Source organism: Desmodus rotundus, chromosome 5 (assembly GCF_022682495.2).
Source record: "Desmodus rotundus isolate HL8 chromosome 5, HLdesRot8A.1, whole genome shotgun sequence".
In the NCBI taxonomy this organism is placed as follows: domain Eukaryota; kingdom Metazoa; phylum Chordata; class Mammalia; order Chiroptera; family Phyllostomidae; genus Desmodus; species Desmodus rotundus.
This window is the reverse complement of record NC_071391.1, coordinates 8,344,723-8,362,649: the sequence shown is the minus strand read 5'-3', so window position 1 is coordinate 8,362,649 and position 17,927 is coordinate 8,344,723. Positions and strand designations below refer to the sequence as shown.

The following is a 17,927-nucleotide window of genomic DNA, read 5'->3' as shown; positions in this document are numbered from 1 at the left end:
CCCTCCGTTTTCTGGGGACTTTTTACCTCATCTCCTGTCAGCTGGGCTGTGGTGGAAACAGGCTGAAAAAAACCTTGAAGGTGCCTGTGGGTGAGAAATCACTTCCTGGCCGAGTGTCCACTGTGGGCCTGTTTCCCCAGCTGTAAATCGGGTCGTTGGCAACCTCCAGAGCCCAGGCTGGGATGAGGCTCCGTGAGATGTGGGCTGGGAGGTAGGTGGTGAAACACAGGGCTCCTTGGGGTGCTCTGGGACCCCATGGCCACAGCTGCTGCTGGGCTTGGGGCCGGGGCCCACAGGGACAGCAGAGAGAGAAGAGAGGGAAGACCACTTCCCACCCACATATTGTAGACTCCCGTAGCCCGACCGCCTTCTGCCTGCTAATGGCACTGAGAGAGCCTCCAGGAGTCCAGCCCGGGCAGTGAGGCAGGACGATGGGGCGAGGAGGAAGCTGTGGGGCCCGGGTAAGAGGCTGGACTGGGATCCCCTAAGGTGAAAGTGATCCCCTTGCAAAGGGGGTGCCCCTGGGTCTCCAGCATGTGTTGGAGGGTGGGCAGCACGTTAGGAGGTCCAGCCTATACGTTTCCAGGCCGCCCAACCACTCTGTCACACCCTGAACTGGGCTGCCTGTGCAGGGCCAGCAGATGCCCGGGGGGTCTGTGCGGGTGCAGGTGGCCAGGGCCCTGCGGGGACACAGGCTACACAAGGGAGGAGGAACCTCGGAGCCAGGAGCTCCTCCAGGTGTCTTGGGGATCCTATCTGAGCACCCCACTTCCAGTTTGGAAGTCGCCTGCAGAGCCCTGAGGCAGAGGTGCAGGCACTGGGTCCTCGCAGCGGTGCTCAGAGGCAGCAGCCCTGTGCGTGTCACAGCGGCTCAGACTCACGCTCTGCGAGCCCGCACCATGTGGCTGAGCGCTGACAGAGTCACTTTCTGGTCCCCAACCCCTCCCCACCCGCTGCTTCTTTCTAAATGGGGTTTGAGGGGAGGATTCTGCCTGTGCTTCAGTATAATTTTTTGCTGTAATTTTTCACGTCTAACCCAGGATGTCTGGGAGCTAGACTGGGTGGGGGAGAGAGGTAGGGAACATGCCCAGGGCCAGCGAGAAGTGGCTTCCCCCCCCCCCTTCCTTCACTAAAGTAAAGTAAACACACTCGCCAAATAAATTAAGCCCTTTGGAGACATTCTGCACTCTCCAGAGAGTGTTCTAGAAATATCGTGATTGTACGCAAGCTGGAAGACAGCCGAGATTTGACATTTAACCTCCCTGTTGACCAGAGGAGGACACTGAGGTGCAGAGCAGGGAGTGGTGTGCCCAAGGTCACGGAGCAGGGTGAGAAACTGGGTCTGCAGGCTCTGCCCAGGGCCTCTTCCCCCTCCCCCGCCCCCCACCCTCCAGAAAGGCTTGGCGGAGCCTGAGCAGGCCAGGTGCATCCTGGGCTTCCCCTCGATGGGAGATGGCAGCGGAGGGCTGTGGTCCAATGTGGTCTCACATGGTCTGTGCCATCTCAACAGCTTTCCCACCCCTCCCCATCCTCGGCCTTTTTTTTTAAAACTTTTTATTTCAGCATGATTTCTGACATACTGAGAAGCTGTAAGTCCCATATGCTTTTCACTCAGTTCCCAACTGCTGACAATTTACCACAATCACTTCATCATTTTCTCTGCTTTTCTATTTTTTTCAGAACCATTTGAGAGTAGTTTGTAGACATAACATCCCTTCCTCCTAAATGGTTCAAAGGGGCTTAAAAGAAAGGAAAGACACTCTCTTCCACAGCACAGTTCTCGAACTCGGGCAGTTAGCAACGGTCCGACACTATCAGATAATCTGCCGGTCTCGTTCAGATTTCGCCAGTTGGTCTAAAGCAGAGGAAGATTCCATTTAATGTACTACATTTTACTCTCATATATTTTTTAAATTTTCCTTTTGTCTGGAACAGTTTCTCAAATTTTTCTTTCTCTTTCATTGACATTGACCTTTTCGAAGGTACAGGCCAGTTACTCTGTCAAATGTCCTTCGTCCAGGTCTGTCTGCTGATTCCTCCCGATCAGGTTTAGCTCCTGCTTCTTTTGGCAGGAACAGCACAGAAGCGTGGTGTCAGCTTGTCAACCTCAAGGTAAAAGGCCAAAGGGAGAGGCAACGAGCATTTATTTGAGATCCAAAAGAATAGCCATTCAGAAAGCACTAACGCAGACAAAAGCGAAAATATTGTTTAGGAAGTAGAAGCAAGGGGTATGGATAAAAAGAAGGAATTTCTGCAGGTGCCATCATAGTGATACTAATTCTAAAGAATGTTTTTACTGTTCGGTCAGGTGGCCACAGTGTCTGCTTTCCTGTTATCTGTGCAAACAGTTGTTTGGGAGACACTGCTTCTGGCCTAGTCTGAGGTTATTCTGCTCAGTTGTAACATTCCAAAGATTTGACAAGTAAGACACGCCAGGCAGTCCATCCAGGGAGGCAGCTCTAACTCCATTTTAAAGTGGCTTTGTGTATATTCTTTGTTACAAGTTTGTCCCATCACTGCTAGTGTAACTTCCATTGCTTGACCAAAATCAGGTCTGCTAGGTACAATTACTCTTTTCTCCTTTAAATTCATATGTATCTTGTGGGTAGATTCTTTGAGAATATGTAAATATATTGCCCCCTCTCAAACATTATGGATGACTCTGGCCTGAGTCAGTTATAACAACAGTTTCTTGATGATGTTATAACCACCATTCCTTCCACACGCGTTTAGGTGCTGACTTGAGTCGCTGGCTTTCTCTGCTGGCCCAGTGGGTGGGAGACAGCTGGCTCAGAGCCTGGAAGGCGGGTGCTGACGAGGCTGAGGTGTGAGCTCCCCCAGGCTGAGCCTCTGACGGCCGCCATCTTGCCTCGCCGCAGATGTCGGGACTTGCTTTGGCTCCTCTGCTGGCAGAGCCAGCTCCCCCTCCACCTCTGCAATGTTTCCCATTCACTTGTGGAGCTCCCCTTAAGTGCTGGGCACTGTTTTTAGGCACTGAGGACACAGGACAGAGCCCCAGGCTTCACTGAGTTTATAAGAAAGTAGACCAACAAGTAAACACATTCTAAAAGTGGCGCCATTTCAGAGAGGAGTATGTGCAAGAAGGAAATTAAAAGCAAAGCAAGGGGGACCGCGAGTGACTAATACGGGGACATAGGTGAGGCCTCTGAGGGCATTTCAGCAGAGCTCAGATGAATGAGATTAGCTGGGAATGTAGCAACCAGGGAGCAGCAGGTCCTTTGGGGCAGACGGAGGAGCAGATGCGAGGCCCTGAGGCAGGAGTGAAGTTGATGCACCTGAGGAGAAGACAGAGGGAGGGGGCGGGGGAGGGGATGGAGCTGGAGAGGTTGGCAGGTGTCGGTCAGGGAATACAGATCACGTATGAGCTTGGAATTAATTCAAAGGAAATGGGAAGTCATCGGAGAGCTTGAAGTAAAAGAATGTGATCTAATTTGCTTGAACATATATACAATTATTATTATTATTATTAAATATTTGTTTACAATCAACTCCATTGTTAACATAAGTACATTATTTAAACCTAGGAATCTTCTCTCACTATCATATATCTCAAACCAGTATTACTTCAATAGCTAGAATATATTCCTATAAAGAAATAAGACACTGAAAACAAGTGTCGTTAACCAGCCTGCCGCTCAGGCCTGAGTCAGCCCTCCCCTTGCTAAAAAGCGTTTGGGGGTTAAGGGCTGAGCAGCCCCACAGAAGTCTTGAAAACCCAAAGACTGAAGAATTCGAAAAGGAATAAGTTGCTTACTCTGTGATTCCACACTATTTAATCTGGGATCTTAAACTGTCTGCTACCTGGTGGAAAGGTGAGTGGGGGGGAGGAGTGAGGGCAGTGGGGCTGTGCTGTGAGGGCGGCAAGCACAGCCTGGTCGGCCACCTAAAATCAGAGGCAGTCACCCTGCCCCCCGCCCGCAGTCAGACCCCAGCTGGCCCAACTCACTCTGAAATGGGGCAGGGACTTACCCAAAGTCATCATAGTAGCTGGTCTCAATTCTACCTCCTCTCATCGTCACTCCCACCCAATTCCAGCTGAAAAATCAGACATGATATAAACATTAGTCATCCTTATTGTAAAAACGTTGTAACAACCACATTAAAAGAAGCCTCCCGCAGCACCCTCACACGGCACGGCCTTTCGAGTTTGACGGAGGGAGTGTGTAGGTCTCTCTGCATCGTGGGCGTTGGGTCTCAGCAGCGCGAAGGAGGCTGTGCTGATGGGCACTGGGCTACTTTTGATCAATATTGGTCAGGACGGCTGTGGGAACATGGACGAGTGTCCGATTCCAGGTTCCACCACCTTCTCTGTGACTCCTCCTGCCTCTGAGGGGGGAAATGGGGGCACCTCGTAAGTCAGTGTTCTCTAGCTAGACTTCAAAGCCCTCTCTGAATATCCTCATGGATAATTTTTAGTCCCCTGCACCCGTGGAGGCTGTCTCAGGTCCAGCCACGTCAACAGAGCCACGTAACTAAGTCCCACGAAGCACTCATAGGTGTCCAGACTCTGGGGATCTGGAAGTGAAGGAGGAGCACGTCCCTCTGTTTTGTGGGTTCCTCCTCCTCCCTTCTAGAATCCCCTAGGAGCTCTCCTCTGGGCTCAGCCCAGCGCCTGCCACGGGAGGCAGCCTTTGCTGCAGGCATGTGTGTGACTCAGTTTCCTGGGGCTGCCGTACCAAAGCCCCGCATCCCAGTGCATGAATCACAGAAATGTATCGTCTCCCGGGTCCGGAGGCCGAAAGTTGAAGCCCACGCCGTTAGCAGGGTTGGTTCCTCCTGAGGCCGTGAGGGACAGTCTGCCGGGCGTCTCTCCTCTCTTCCTGCAATTTGCTGGCATTGCCTGGCATTCCTTGGCTTGTAGAAACATCACCACAATAAAGAAGGTCGCATTTGGAGGTACTGGGAGCCAGGACTGCAACTGCAACGTACCTTTTTAAGAGGGACGTAATTCGACCTATAGCAGAGTGTGTGTGTGTGAGTGTGTGACTGTGTGTGACTCAGAAGTGGAGTTTCTGGGTCCTGAATATGGAAATGTTTTCTGAAGCGGTTGTGCCCACGCGGCTCCCGCACAGCAAGGCACAGAGTCCCCGCTGACCCCCATTCTCACCAACATGCGGTATTACCACACTGCTTTTTCAAAATTTGTTTTTATTTTTGTTTTCTTCTATTACTATTCTATTACTCCTCCACCCAGCCCACCCCTGCTCCCACAGTCCATTCCCACCCAGTTGTCCATGTCCGTGGGTCATTCACACATGTTTTTCAGTCCCTGCCCCTTCTTTCCACCATTATCCTCCTCCCCCTCCCCTTCAGCCTAGTGCACTGTTGGTGGGAATGCAGACTGGTGCAGCCACTGTGGAAAACAATATAAATTTCCTCAAAAAATTAAAAATGGAACTGCTTTTTGACCCAGCGATTCCACTGCTGGGAATATATGCTAAGAATCCCAAAACACCAATTCAAAAGAACCTATGCACCCCTATGTTCATAGCAGCACAATTTGCAATAGCCAAGTGCTGGAAGTAGCCTAAGTGCCCACTGGTAAATGAATGGATAAAAAGACTGTGGTACATTTACACAATGGAATACTATACAGCAGAGAGAAAGAAGGCACTCTTACCTTTTGCTCTAGCATGGATGGAACCGGAGAATATCATAATAAGTGAAATAAGCCAGTTGGTGAAAGACAAATGCCATATGATCTCACTTATAAGAGGAATCTAATGAACAAAATAAACTAACAAACAAAATAGAACCAGAAACATAGAAACATGCAACAGGCTGAATTTATTTTATTATTTTATTTTTTAAAATTGAGTTAATTGGGGTGACATTGGTTAATAAAATCATACAGGTTTCAGGAGAACAATCCTATAGCACATCATCTGTACATTGTAGTGTGTGTTCACCACCTGAGTGCAGTCTCCTTCCACCGCCATTTATCCCCTTGCCACACTTCTTCATGGTCGACGAACAAGCGAAGTGAGGCAGTATCTCCCTGTGGCCTCACTTTGTATTTCTCTGGCCACTGCGAGGCTGGATACTCAGCATTTCCTTTGCAGTGAAGAGCCTCTTCCTGCCCCTTGCCCATTTTTCTTCTGTTTGCCTTTTCCTTCCTGATTTATAAAAGAGATTCTTTGCTAAGATGCATTTCCATTAGGAAAGAGAAGGAGAGAGGAAGGGGAAGTTAGGGCAGCTTTTCTGGCCTGAAATTTCGCACATCGCCTGCACAGCTACTGCTTCAGGGGAAAAGCAGAAAACCGCTCCAGGTCCTCTCTCTCTCTCTGGAGGCTGTGGGGCCAGGTGCAATGCAGAATCTGGACCGTCTAGGTTTGCGAAAGCTGACATGGTGCATAAGTTGTATAGTATGTAACGTGTCAGCAGGAGCCTGATCGGCCACTGGAATCAGATGTATTAACTTTTCTGCAGTGAAATGTATGATTTTCACACCACACAAAATAAAAAATGACTACGAACAGCCTTGTACCAGTTCTGGTCAGGTCTTGCCACCAACACAGTTACACTTTCAGTTTGAGGGTACTGGGGTGTCTCAGTGGCAGTAAGGGATTGTGCAAGAGTGTCCTCACAATGGCAGTTGGGTCAAGCCCTGTGGTGCCCATTTTCTCTCCCAGTCTTCTGGTAACCCCAGGAAGGTGAGATTAACATCGCCATGTATGGGAACCACAGTCACGGGGGCTCAGAGGTTAAGAAATCCAGATTCTTGTATCAAGAGGAAGAGATGGGATTTGAACCCACATCAGTCTGACCCCAAAGCCCACACACTCCCAACTCTACCAGGCTGTCCCCACCCCTATGCGGGTGGCTTCTCAGCTTCTCTGCTCCCAGGACTCTGGAGTTTGGAAACCAAGTCACTAGCCAGAGGAGTGGATTGGGAGGACAGGAGGCCCACCTGCAACCCCTCCAAAACCTCCTGAGGCTCCGTCGTACTTTGGCATCGACCAAACATCCAGCCAGGTGTCTAGTGGCCGCAGTTGGGAGCCCTACACACTTGGTCCCATGGGGAGAGGCACTGGCCAGAGGTCTTATCTGTCACTGTGCTTCAGGGGCTGAGAAGGCCACAGTGTCTTCCCAGCACGTCAGTCAGGGCTCACGCAGCTTTGCAAAGAAGGACGGGGAAACCCCTCAATTCCAGACCACTGACAAGGAGGAAGAGGAGGGTGTCCAGAGAGAGTGGTGGGTCACATTGCCCTACGTGACCTCACCTCCGGGCCCACTCACCCTCTGGAAAGGTGCAGGTTAGAGCTCAAGACTGCTGGGCAAAGGCTGGCTATCGCCTTGTCTTCACTTTCTCATCCATGGGAACTGCTGCTCATCTGCTAAGATCCCTCCCACTTGTCCTCTGCCCTTTGGAGTCAGCCTTAATCCCTCTCACCTCTATTTCCCCCCCCGGAGCATCTCGTTCTGACCACGGGATACACTTATTCCTGATCATCATCCACTCTGAGTACCTCTGTGTCCTCCACCGCCACGTGGGGCCTGCCATGGAGAGAGCAACACAGGAAGGGATGCATGAAGGGCACGTCCTCCATGCTAAGGGTTAATGTAGGCAGGAATGTGAAAGACTTTCGGCCACCTCGGGAGCACCGTAGAGGTGCATTGTGGGGAGGAGTATGAGGCAACCCGAAGGCCTAGGGCTGAGAATGTGTGCCTGGACTTAAAGAGACCTGGAGTCACATTCTGCTTTTCACCTCCTAGTAACTGTGACCTCGGGCAAGTCATTTCACCCCTCTGAGCCTCGGTTTTCTCTCTGGAAAACAGGCTTCCTGAGGCCCTTATGGAGATGAATAAGCGAGCGTGCGCCGTGTGTATAAAGGAGGAGCACGCAGTAAGCATTCAGATGCTACCTCCTTTCCAAATTTTTTCCCTGAACTTGAACTCCTGGGTCCTGTGGGCCACACAGCTGTTGGCCGCTGCCAACCTCCAGCTGTTAATGACACAGGTGGCTATGAGAGTCAGGCTGAATAACCCCAGTGTCTCCCAGCTCCTCCTTTGAACCTGGATGAGTGGTGGGTGGGGAGGCGGCCCCTGTAGCGTAGAGCTGATGGGTACAGGGACGAGCCTGGGTGAACACAGCTGCTGAGCCATGTCTGGCCCCTGCTCTCCCAAGGAGACTTCCCAGTCCCAGCCAGAAGTCCCACCTGCTTGGGAAGGACTGTGTTTCCTTTGTAGGAGAAATGCCAATGACTTCTGGGGTCTTCTGGATGCTTGATGTGAAAGGGGCTTTAGGCCACCTCAGAGAGGTCTCAGCACCACGCCTGGGAGCAGGGGGTGTTCACCCCTTGCCCACGCTCAAGCTCCCCCAGAAACTGCTGCTCCAGCACCTCGAGGAGACTTCAAGCCAGAGTCCCTCCTGAGAGCTGGTGGGTGGGGGCAGGCCTCTTGGGAAACCCTGTGCGGCCCAGCAGAGTTCTAGCTCCCCTGAAACCCTGCCCTGTCCTGTGCACAGAGGGCCAAGCTCTAGGGGGTTTTGTTCTTAAATTCTTTATCCTTGAGTCTCTAGCTTAACACACCAGGCCCTGTCCTGAGTCCAGGCCTTTGCTGGTGCTGCACCCCCTGCCCACCTCCTTTCACTGGTTGAAGCTGCCTGATACAGTGCAAAGAGTGAATCTGGGGAACAAACTTGGAGTTGACTCCTGGCTTTGTCAACTCCAAGCTGTGTGACCTTGGGCTAGGAACTTGGTATCTCTGAGCCTCTTTGTCAGTCAGACAGGCTTCACAATGGCATCTGTTCCCAGGGTCATCATGAGGGCTCTCTAGGAAAGCACTTGACACAGAGAGGGTCCTCGGTACCTGTGGATCTGCTCCCCCTGCCCCAGTGAAATGCTCTGTAACTGTGGAAGCCTGGCTCAAGAGTCACCTCCCTGCAGTAACTTCCTGGACTCTCCCTCCTCTGGGTTCCTCTAGCACTTGGTTCCCGCCTCTGTCTGCACCTGCCACAGGGAGAGGGGATTCAGGATTCGGGGCAGCTCCTGACACCTGGGCTCCCGGCTGTGCCCTGGGCTGACGGCAGGCCTGGGGCCCCCTCAACGGCATGTTCCCACAGTGGAGCCCAGAGCAGGCCTGGCCGCTGGCCTGGCTCAGGAAGTGGTGGAGGCGAGGCGAGTTACAGACACTTCCATGAGTGGTAACGGTAACTAGGATTCGTTGAGCATTTACTGTGTGCCCCGCGGTGTCGGTCAGGTGGTAATTAAGGGAATGCAGTAAACCCTCCGTGAGGGTTCAAATCTCTGCTTTGCCTCGTAAGAGCCCTGCTGTCCTGGAAAGTTCCTTTACCTCTCGGACCCCAAACTTTCCCATCTGCAGAGTGGGGGTAATGATTAAGCCTATCTCCAAGCATTGAGAAGGAGATTAAAGAATTTAAAACTATTAAAACCCCATAGATTTCTTTACCCATATCAGCACACAAGAACCATTGGCAGTGGGTATTTACAAAGTTTTTCACGTATGTTCTCATTTGAATCACTGATGTTTTTATTTTCATCACTTAAAGTGATATATATGTATATGACAGATGTTACAGAATTTAGAAATAAAGAAAAAACTTAACAGCAATGCTGAACTTACTTCCCAAGATAACTGTTATCACTACCCTGTTGTAGAATCTTCCAGACATTTCGTCAGAAGTACTGCAAACACTCACATGTGCTGACAGCATCTTAGCAAAGGTGGGACCCTTCAGGCACTCCCACCACGCAGATTTAAGGAATCTTTGCATTTCCTGCCATGTTTGCTCAGCTCTATATTAATAGGAAGGAACGTCATACAGACACTGTTCCAATACTTCCTTACCCCGCATCCCCAGAGCACTTCGCTCCAAAGTGTGGTGGGCGGGCCCACCCTTCTCCTTCATGTTTTTGTACTTCTGTTACACAAACTGTATCAACACCCAATAGGTGGTACACGTGGTAGAGTTCACATAAATGATATCGTGCTGAACATATTGTTCTACAACTTTCTTTTCTCAGTATATTATGTCTTCAAGATCTAGACCACGATATAAGTCTAATTCATTCTTTTAACTAAATAATCCAATCTATGACAATAACATGGTATCTTTCATTATTTCCTGCTGGTGGGCTGGGTGAGACTACTACTGAATTTTTCTATTAGAAGCAGTGCTTTACAAGAATAAAATCCCTGTATCTATCTGCACATGAACATACCAGAGAATGTTTTTCCAGGATATATACATAGAGCTGTTGTTTGGGCGTTAAAGTGTGAACATTTTCAACTTTAGGAGGCATCGTGGCCACTTTTTCTACACATATTTGTAAGGATATGATCATCCTGCTTATTTTGTTTATAATCTGCTTTTCCCACCTACTGTACATCTGCACGCACACACCTATCACATGTGTACGTTTGTGCTCAAGGATTCTGCAAGATCTTGTTGGGTGCTTACTGCCGGATAGGTGCTGGGTTTGTCTCCTCATCTTACTTCAGTCCTGTGAGGTTTTTGCACCCATGAGGTGAGGGGGGGCAAGTCATGCAGATGAAGGGATTTGCCGAAGGCCCCGTTAGTGAGCAGGAAGCTGGGTTTTGATCCCAGGCTTGTTCCATTCGAATCCAATGCTCTGTCTGCTGCCCGAGCCCTGGCAGATGGTTCCACCCAAACCAGATTCAAGGGCCCCACCAAGACCTACTGAATCGGAATTAGGGAGGAGGGACCGGGACATCCACCTCTGGCTCTCAATGGCCTGAATTCTTATGGGGGATCAAGAAGAGGGGGCCAGTGTCTGGCCTCTGGCTCCCTTGGAGCCACCTCCTTCCCAGCGTCCCACAGGATTTTTATTTTGAGTCGCTCATAATCCTCTAAGTCTGGGATGTATCATCTTACCATCTGGTAACTGCAAAGAAGGAATAATTTGGCACGCGAACCTGAGCAAGCCTCGGGACCAGGACCACAGGAGCCTTGGCTTTGAGAGGAACTCCTGTTACCATGGCAACTGCAGTCCACATCTCATCTCCAGGACCACTGGACACAATGGAGAGCCAGGGAGGGAGAGCAGGGTGTGAGTGGGGGGAGCTTGGCTAAGGTTCATAAGTGAAATGGGGAGGGATGAGGAAAGAATGAAGAATGCAGCCTTTGGGGAACAACCTTTGCCGAGCAGAGAACTGAGGGCTCCTTAGAGCCATCTTTTGCTTGGGGTGGAATGTCTATACAACTGACCCTTGAATAATATGGGTTTGAACTACATGGGTCCACGTATACGTGAATTTTAAAAAATAAATGCTATGCATTTATTTTCTCTTTCTTATGGTTTTCTTAATAACAGTGCCTTCTCTCTAGCTTACTTAATTGTAAGAATATAGTATATAATTCATATACAAAATATGTGTTAATTCGTTGTTTATGTTATCTACTACTAAGATTTCTGGTCAACAGTAGGTTATAAGTCATTTGGGGGACTCAAAAGTTATACGCGGAATTTTGATTGCTTTGGGGGTTGTACCCCTAACTCCTGCATTAATCAAGAGTCAACTGTATAGTCAATGGCCAGATGGCCTCTCATGTCCACTCAGGAATTGACAGGAGAAAGCAGGTCAGAGCCTCAGAGTGTGGGACAAGAATGACAGCTGCCATGTACCACGTCCCAAGCATTTCACATACAGTGTCCATGCACCCCTCAAAGTGATCCGATGTGGCCCATGTAGTATGCCCAGTGCCAGGTTAAAAACAAAGTCTAGCTGGGCTCAGTGACCTCCCTAAGGTCACACAGCAGAAATAGGTTTGGACCACTGTGCTCTTTCCCAAAGCCTCCATTCTAAGTCATGAAGACAGAATTCCCTGGAGCGGCAGCAGTTAAGCAGATGCTCGAGGGAAGGTTGTGGACCCTCCCATTTACGCTTCTCTCCCTAATTCCTGCTCCAGGCCCGGCACCTGGTACCAGTTCAGCAAACGTTAATGGGATTGAATTCAGACGTAATACGCTCATTTCTCAGCTTTCAGGATATGGTCACTCACACAGGCTCACGTTCTTGAGCACCAGGGGGAAAAAGGAGGCGTTCCAGAAACCCAACATACCCCAAAGCCGGGGCGTTGCGTTATCTTTGAGCTTCCTTTCCGTGGAGATTATGAATTGTCCTTCACTTCCCCTTGGGTGTGGTGGTGAAGAGGAGGGAATGCAATCTGGGCTTGCAGAGAGGATGTCCTGCCACTGAACATCCTCTGTCGTGGGACCTGGTAACAAAAGACGGTTAAAGAGGCTCGATTGCTCTGACCTGAGTGGCTGAAGCCCTGTGGGGCAGGGGCTCTCGAAGACGTTGCCATCACCTTTCTCGGCCAATGATGTGCTGCCTCAGCTCAGGCAGCTACAGCAGCCCTTTGGAGACTAGTCCCTGGGGCTTGCTTGCATGCTGACTTGTATCACCACTGGGGGCTGGGCTGTCATTCGTAAGTTCAGGGCTGGCCCAGCCCGTGAAGCTGGAGGGAGTTAGGAAGACCGCCTGGTTGTCAGTGCTCCCTGCCCCACACCCTTGACACTGTCACTGAAACAGAAAGCAGGATGTTGGGTTTCAACTCAGTGGAGCAGAGTGGTTAAGAGTGTGAGCTCTGGAACTAGACAGAAGCTGGGTTCAAGTCCCAGCTTCTGTCATTTTCTAGCTGAGTTCATCCTGGGCAAATTACTAAACTTTGTGCTTCTGTTTCCCCACTTTGTGAGCTTGCTGTGAGAATTAAATTGGTTAATTTATCTAAAGTATTTTTTAACTTCTTGGGCAACAGTTGTCCTTGGAGCTGGCAGCTCCTTCTCACTCTTAGTCAGTCAATCAACAAACACTGTGTTGGGCACCCTGGGGGCACAGGGCTGACTCAGCCTTGGGCCCTGCCCTCCAGGGTTCTCTGGTCTAGTAGAAGACCTGTGTGCCTTTATGCATGACAAAGTGGCATCCCAGACCCAAAGAGATGATACAGAACTGAACTTGAGCCCTCCACAAACACACATGGTCGCGCGCAAACACATGGTCCCACACACAGACATACCCACGCACAATGGTACATGCACGATCACAATCACACACCCACGCACCCACTACAATCACACACACAAATGCACTGCAGCCAGCATCTCAATCCCCCATCTCCCCAGCACACACGGAAATATGTGAAAACCATACTGGAGCACTGGGACGGTTGCCATGGGAACTGGGATTCCAAAATCCTAACTCGAGGGCATCTGAATCCTTGTTCTGAATATTGCATCAGTCATGGAGTTGGTGGTCCGAATGCTGAGTCATTTCTCTTTCAGGCTTCAGGCTGGGCAGCCACGCTGGGAGTTGGTGAGGGTGGGCAATTAGAGGCCTGATTACTTTCCGTCTGAGTGATGGAGTGGCCCAGACAGGTGCTCGTGGGAGAGCTCTGTCCCGAGGGGTGTGTGTGTGTGCGTATGCATGCAGGCTCATCTGGGTGTGAGTCCGTGGAGCCTTCTCAGGTGAGGCTGACAACGTGTTGCAGGCATGCCCGTGTCTGCAGCCCCTGTATCAGTCAGGCCACGCCGTGGTAACAAACGCACCCCCAGTCTTCGTGACTCAATACAGTAAAGGTTCACTTCTGACTCACACAAAATTCCGGTCGGGTCAACATCCCCCTTCATCTTGTAGTGGCATCTGGAACCCAGGACCTCAGATACGGCCATGACAGAGAAGAATGAGCTAGAGGAGGCTCATTGCCTCTTACCTACCTTGGCCCTGCACTGGGCACAGGTCCACCTACCTAGGCTTCAATGGCCCCTGTGTAAAGTAAGCACAAGAGGCCCGGAAGTGGGGAGGCGTTCCTTTGTGAGTACGATAGTCCCTGCTACAGCTCTCCCTTTGTGCTTCTGTAAACGGGACTGCCCGTCCTGCATGGAGCCCATTCCTTGGGGACAGTCCAAAGGCTGGCTCTGCCACTTGCTAGCTGGTGGCCTTGGGCCATGTATGACTCAGGGTCCTAACAGGAAACAGATGGAACACTCAAAATAGAAGTTTGAAGGGGGCTTATTTACAAAAGCAATTTTACAAAGGATAATGCAATACTCAGAGCAGCTGAGCTGTTACCACCCTGGTCCAAGGACACAAGACCAGGGAGTGGCCAATGAGACACAGAAGGAGAGAGTCAAGGATAGGTGGCTGGCTACCTTGAGAGGACCAATAGAAGGACCTAGCCTGCCCAAAGGATCTCACTGGGAGGGAGCCAGGGAAATAAACACCATGACCTCCCTCCTGTCTCTGCTGGGGCTCCCCATTGGCTGAGCCAAACAGAAGCCAAAGGGCCCAGGAAGATGCTGATTTAGACCAAACAGGTCATCCTCCCAAGGCCAAGTGGACATAATGTATGCAAACACCTGACATAATCAGTCCTCCACAAATGTTAATTTCCCAGGGTCCAAAAGCCCCCTTTGTCGTCCAATGGCTCACAGCTCAGGAGGCACCAGTTACCCTAAAGTCTGGTATGAATCTCTCAAATTTTCCAAACAAAAACGTGTTTCCTAAACATAACTCCATTTTCAAGATTCCTTTGTACGTCAAATATTTTACAGATATTATCTCCTTTTAGCCCACAATATTTTCCTACGTGCCTTGCCAACAAGTTGGGACTCTGGCAGAGAAAGTGACCGAGCCATCCATGGTCACTCAGCCAGCGAGTGGGTCTGGCCCCAAAGCCTGGTCCTTCCTCTCTGTCCTACTGTGATTTCCAAGGACATGCGCACAATTCACAGATGAAGTGGAGAATGCCGCAATTTCAAAGCTTGAGAATCTCCCTCCCCTGAAGGGAGGCAAAGGAACCAAGGTCCAGGACCATGTCCTTTTCCAAAGGCCCCATATAGCCATGGCAGGCTCCAGAAAGTGGCCCCTGCCCTTCAGGACACGTCCGTGCCCTCCATGCCTGAGTTCACCATGCCTGAGTCCACTCACTCACCATGGCTGCTGTTTGTTGATTTCAGGTCACCCGTCTCCGGCCCCTTCCGGCCAGCACAACACCAGCGGTGCAGAGAGCCAGACCTTGGAGCCAGGTGAGGAAATGATCTTTCTGGGATCTATGGTCAGCTTCCTAAACCAATGTCTGCAGGTCCACATTCGATTCCCTTGGAGATCTTAGAACTACCATCTCTGAGAGGCCACTGATAACAGGTCACATACACACGACAGCGTGTTCAGTGAACATTTTTAAGGGATTTGCTGAGAACAAGCTAGAGGAGCCTTGGTGAAGATTGGGGGGGTTCCACTAGGTGGGTCTTAGATGAACTCGACAGATATTTATAAAGGACCTACTCTGTGCAAAGCTGCACCTGACACTGAGGGTGCAATCCTGGGCAAACACGGGCAGGTGGGCCCTCCAAGAAAGGGCTCTGGGGGAGGGAGAGCCATCATACACACCGCACACCTGCAACCCTATCGCCAGCCCCACGTCCTCTGACCCCAGGGTTCTGGGGTCACTGTGGCACTCCCTGGCAGCTAGTGCCCTGGGAGCCGCAGAGAGGCCTGGGAGGGGAAGCATGGCGCCCGCAATACCAGGAGGGCCTCTGAGCCCAGAACTCTGCCCTTCCTTCACACAAGGGTGCTCTTGAGACAGGGGCAAGTGAGGAGGGTTTGTGGGGACTGGATCCCTGGTTCTCCGTTGCCTCAGGCCTAATTCATCCTAATCTTCAGAGTCACCCTCAGCCCCTCTTCCTGACTCCAAGGAGAGCCAGAAGGTCAGGCTTCTAAGGGGGGTTGGGGATGAACCCACTCAGCCCCATTTTGCAGCCTGGAAGCCTGAGGCCCAGAGTTGGGTAGAGAATTGTCCAAAGTCACGTCAGCAGGTCCATAATGGGGCCCACCGCATTCCTGGCGTGGGCAGAGTCCGAATTCGCCCAGGCCTCAGCTGGTGTCTGGTGTTTCCAGGAGAGTGGCCCCGGGTCCGCCTGGTGAACGGGAGCAGCCGCTGCAGCGGGACCGTGGAGGTTCGGCTAAGACAATCCTGGGAGCCCCTGTGCGGGGAGATCTGGGACCGCCTCCCCGCGGAGGCCGTGTGCCGCGTGCTGGGCTGCGGCGGGGCGGAGCTGGTGCCGGTCCCGCCCGCTCCGCTGTCGTCGGAACTGCCACCGGACTGGGCCTCGGGGAACACCAGCGGGACCCCGAACGCCACACGGGCCCTGGCACCCGAAGTCCTGTGCAGAAGCGCCGACTGGCAGTTCTGCGAGGTGGTGGAGCAGGAGTGCATCAGCGGGAGGCCGGCCCAGGTCACCTGTGCAGGTACAGCGGCCTGCCCCTCGCCCACCAGCAGAGCCCCTGCTGGGGGAGGGGGAGAGAGCATCCATTCCCGCGGCCTTTAGCCAACGCCCCTCACTCCTGTCCCCAGCCCTGGGCCCTGGACCCTAGCCTCCTCCCCCCCCTCCCCCCGACTTCACCCCTCACCGACCACCAACGCAAACACAACTGGCCCCCACACCGGAGGGACTGCCACTTTGTGTCATTTCCAGCTCTGAAAATTTCCTCAGATCTGGCCTGCGGACCTTTCCCCTTGCGAGATCTCCAGCTGGCCCGCTTGGTCCGCAACCAGTCCCCTTAGGTCCCCAATCCTAACAGTCTTAGGCTTTACTTGCTGGTGCCTTCCCTCATCCTGCTCTGGACTTCTGTCTCCTTTATCTCCGCCCCTACCCAGTGTGCATGAATATGACAAGCTCCCAGGGCCCCTTAGGACCACAGCCCAGCTTTTCAGGCCCCGCCCACAGGTGTCTGGCCCCACCCACGAGTTTGCACCCGGTTACTAGCCCCTCCCATGGACTCCACGGCCACGCCTACAAAGTATCCAGCTTCTCCAGGACCCTAGTCCTGACCAGTCCCCCCACCTCTGCTCAGCAAGTCCCAGCCCTGCAGGGTTCCCCTGTCCTGCCTACAGGGTTACAGCCCCTCTCATTTGGCCCACAGCCCCGCCCACAACTATCTGGCCCAGTCCTACCACCGCCTCCCCTCCTGGCCCTCTTCCCGCCCCACCCACAAACCCCCTACCCTCCCACCCCCAGAGAATCAAGCACTGCGGTTGGTGGAGGGTGGCAGCCCTTGCGCTGGCCGCGTGGAGATGCTGGAGCATGGCCAGTGGGGTTCTCTGTGTGACGACACGTGGGACCTGAAGGATGCCGACGTGGTGTGCAAGCAACTGAGCTGCGGCTGGGCCATCAAGGCCCTGCCGGGGTTGCACTTTGCCCCTGGCCGAGGAGCCATCCACCGGGACCAGGTGAACTGCTCAGGGGCCGAGACTTACCTGTGGGACTGCCCAGGGATGCCTGGAGACGGCTACTGTGGCCACAAGGAGGACGCTGGCGTGGTGTGCTCAGGTCAGTGGGTGCCGTTTCTGAACCCCCATCTTCCACCAGCACTCACTGCAGGCCTCCTGGGCACCAGGCCTGGAGTTAGTGCAGGAGACATGGTCCCTGTCCTTGCCTGGTCACCATCCCGGAGGGAAGACGAGACCCAGACAAACATAACCCCGGGGAGTGAGTGGTAAAAACCCTAAGAAAGGAAGCCAGGGGCCGTTTTAGAGGCTGCAGGCGATCCAGAGCTAGAGGGATAAACCTGCCCATCTTCTGGAAGAGGTGGCATTAGGGTGAGTTCCCCCTGAGCAGGAGCTGGTCACCTGATTCAGAGCAGGGAGAGGCGCTGGAGGCAGGGAGGCCCTGAGCAGGCTGTGGGCAGTCCAGATGAGGCCGTCTGGTCCAGCCAGCACTTCTCTATAATAGGCATAGGAGTTGGGTGGGGGGTCTTGTTAAATGCAGATTCTGATTCAGTCGGTCTGGGGCAGGACTTGAGATTCTGCATTTCTAACAAGATTCCAGACGCTGCTGCTGCTGCTGCTGGTCCACGCACCACACGTGGAGTAGCAAGGATGTAGGGTACTGAAGCCCGAACAGACGACAGGGGGTGCGGAT

General features: G+C 52.2%; 1 protein-coding gene across 2 annotated transcripts in view; it reads left to right on the top strand.

The window, feature by feature from the left end:
• Positions 1-17,927, top strand: part of CD6 (CD6 molecule) — a 43,334-nt gene that overhangs the window by 16,613 nt on the left and 8,794 nt on the right. For both annotated transcript variants that reach the window (XM_024574267.3, XM_045183336.2), the window contains 3 exons: positions 14,964-15,032; positions 15,904-16,254; positions 17,025-17,336. In XM_024574267.3, coding sequence (XP_024430035.2) covers positions 14,964-15,032; positions 15,904-16,254; positions 17,025-17,336 — 732 coding nt within the window. The remainder of the gene's footprint in view (positions 1-14,963; positions 15,033-15,903; positions 16,255-17,024; positions 17,337-17,927) is intronic.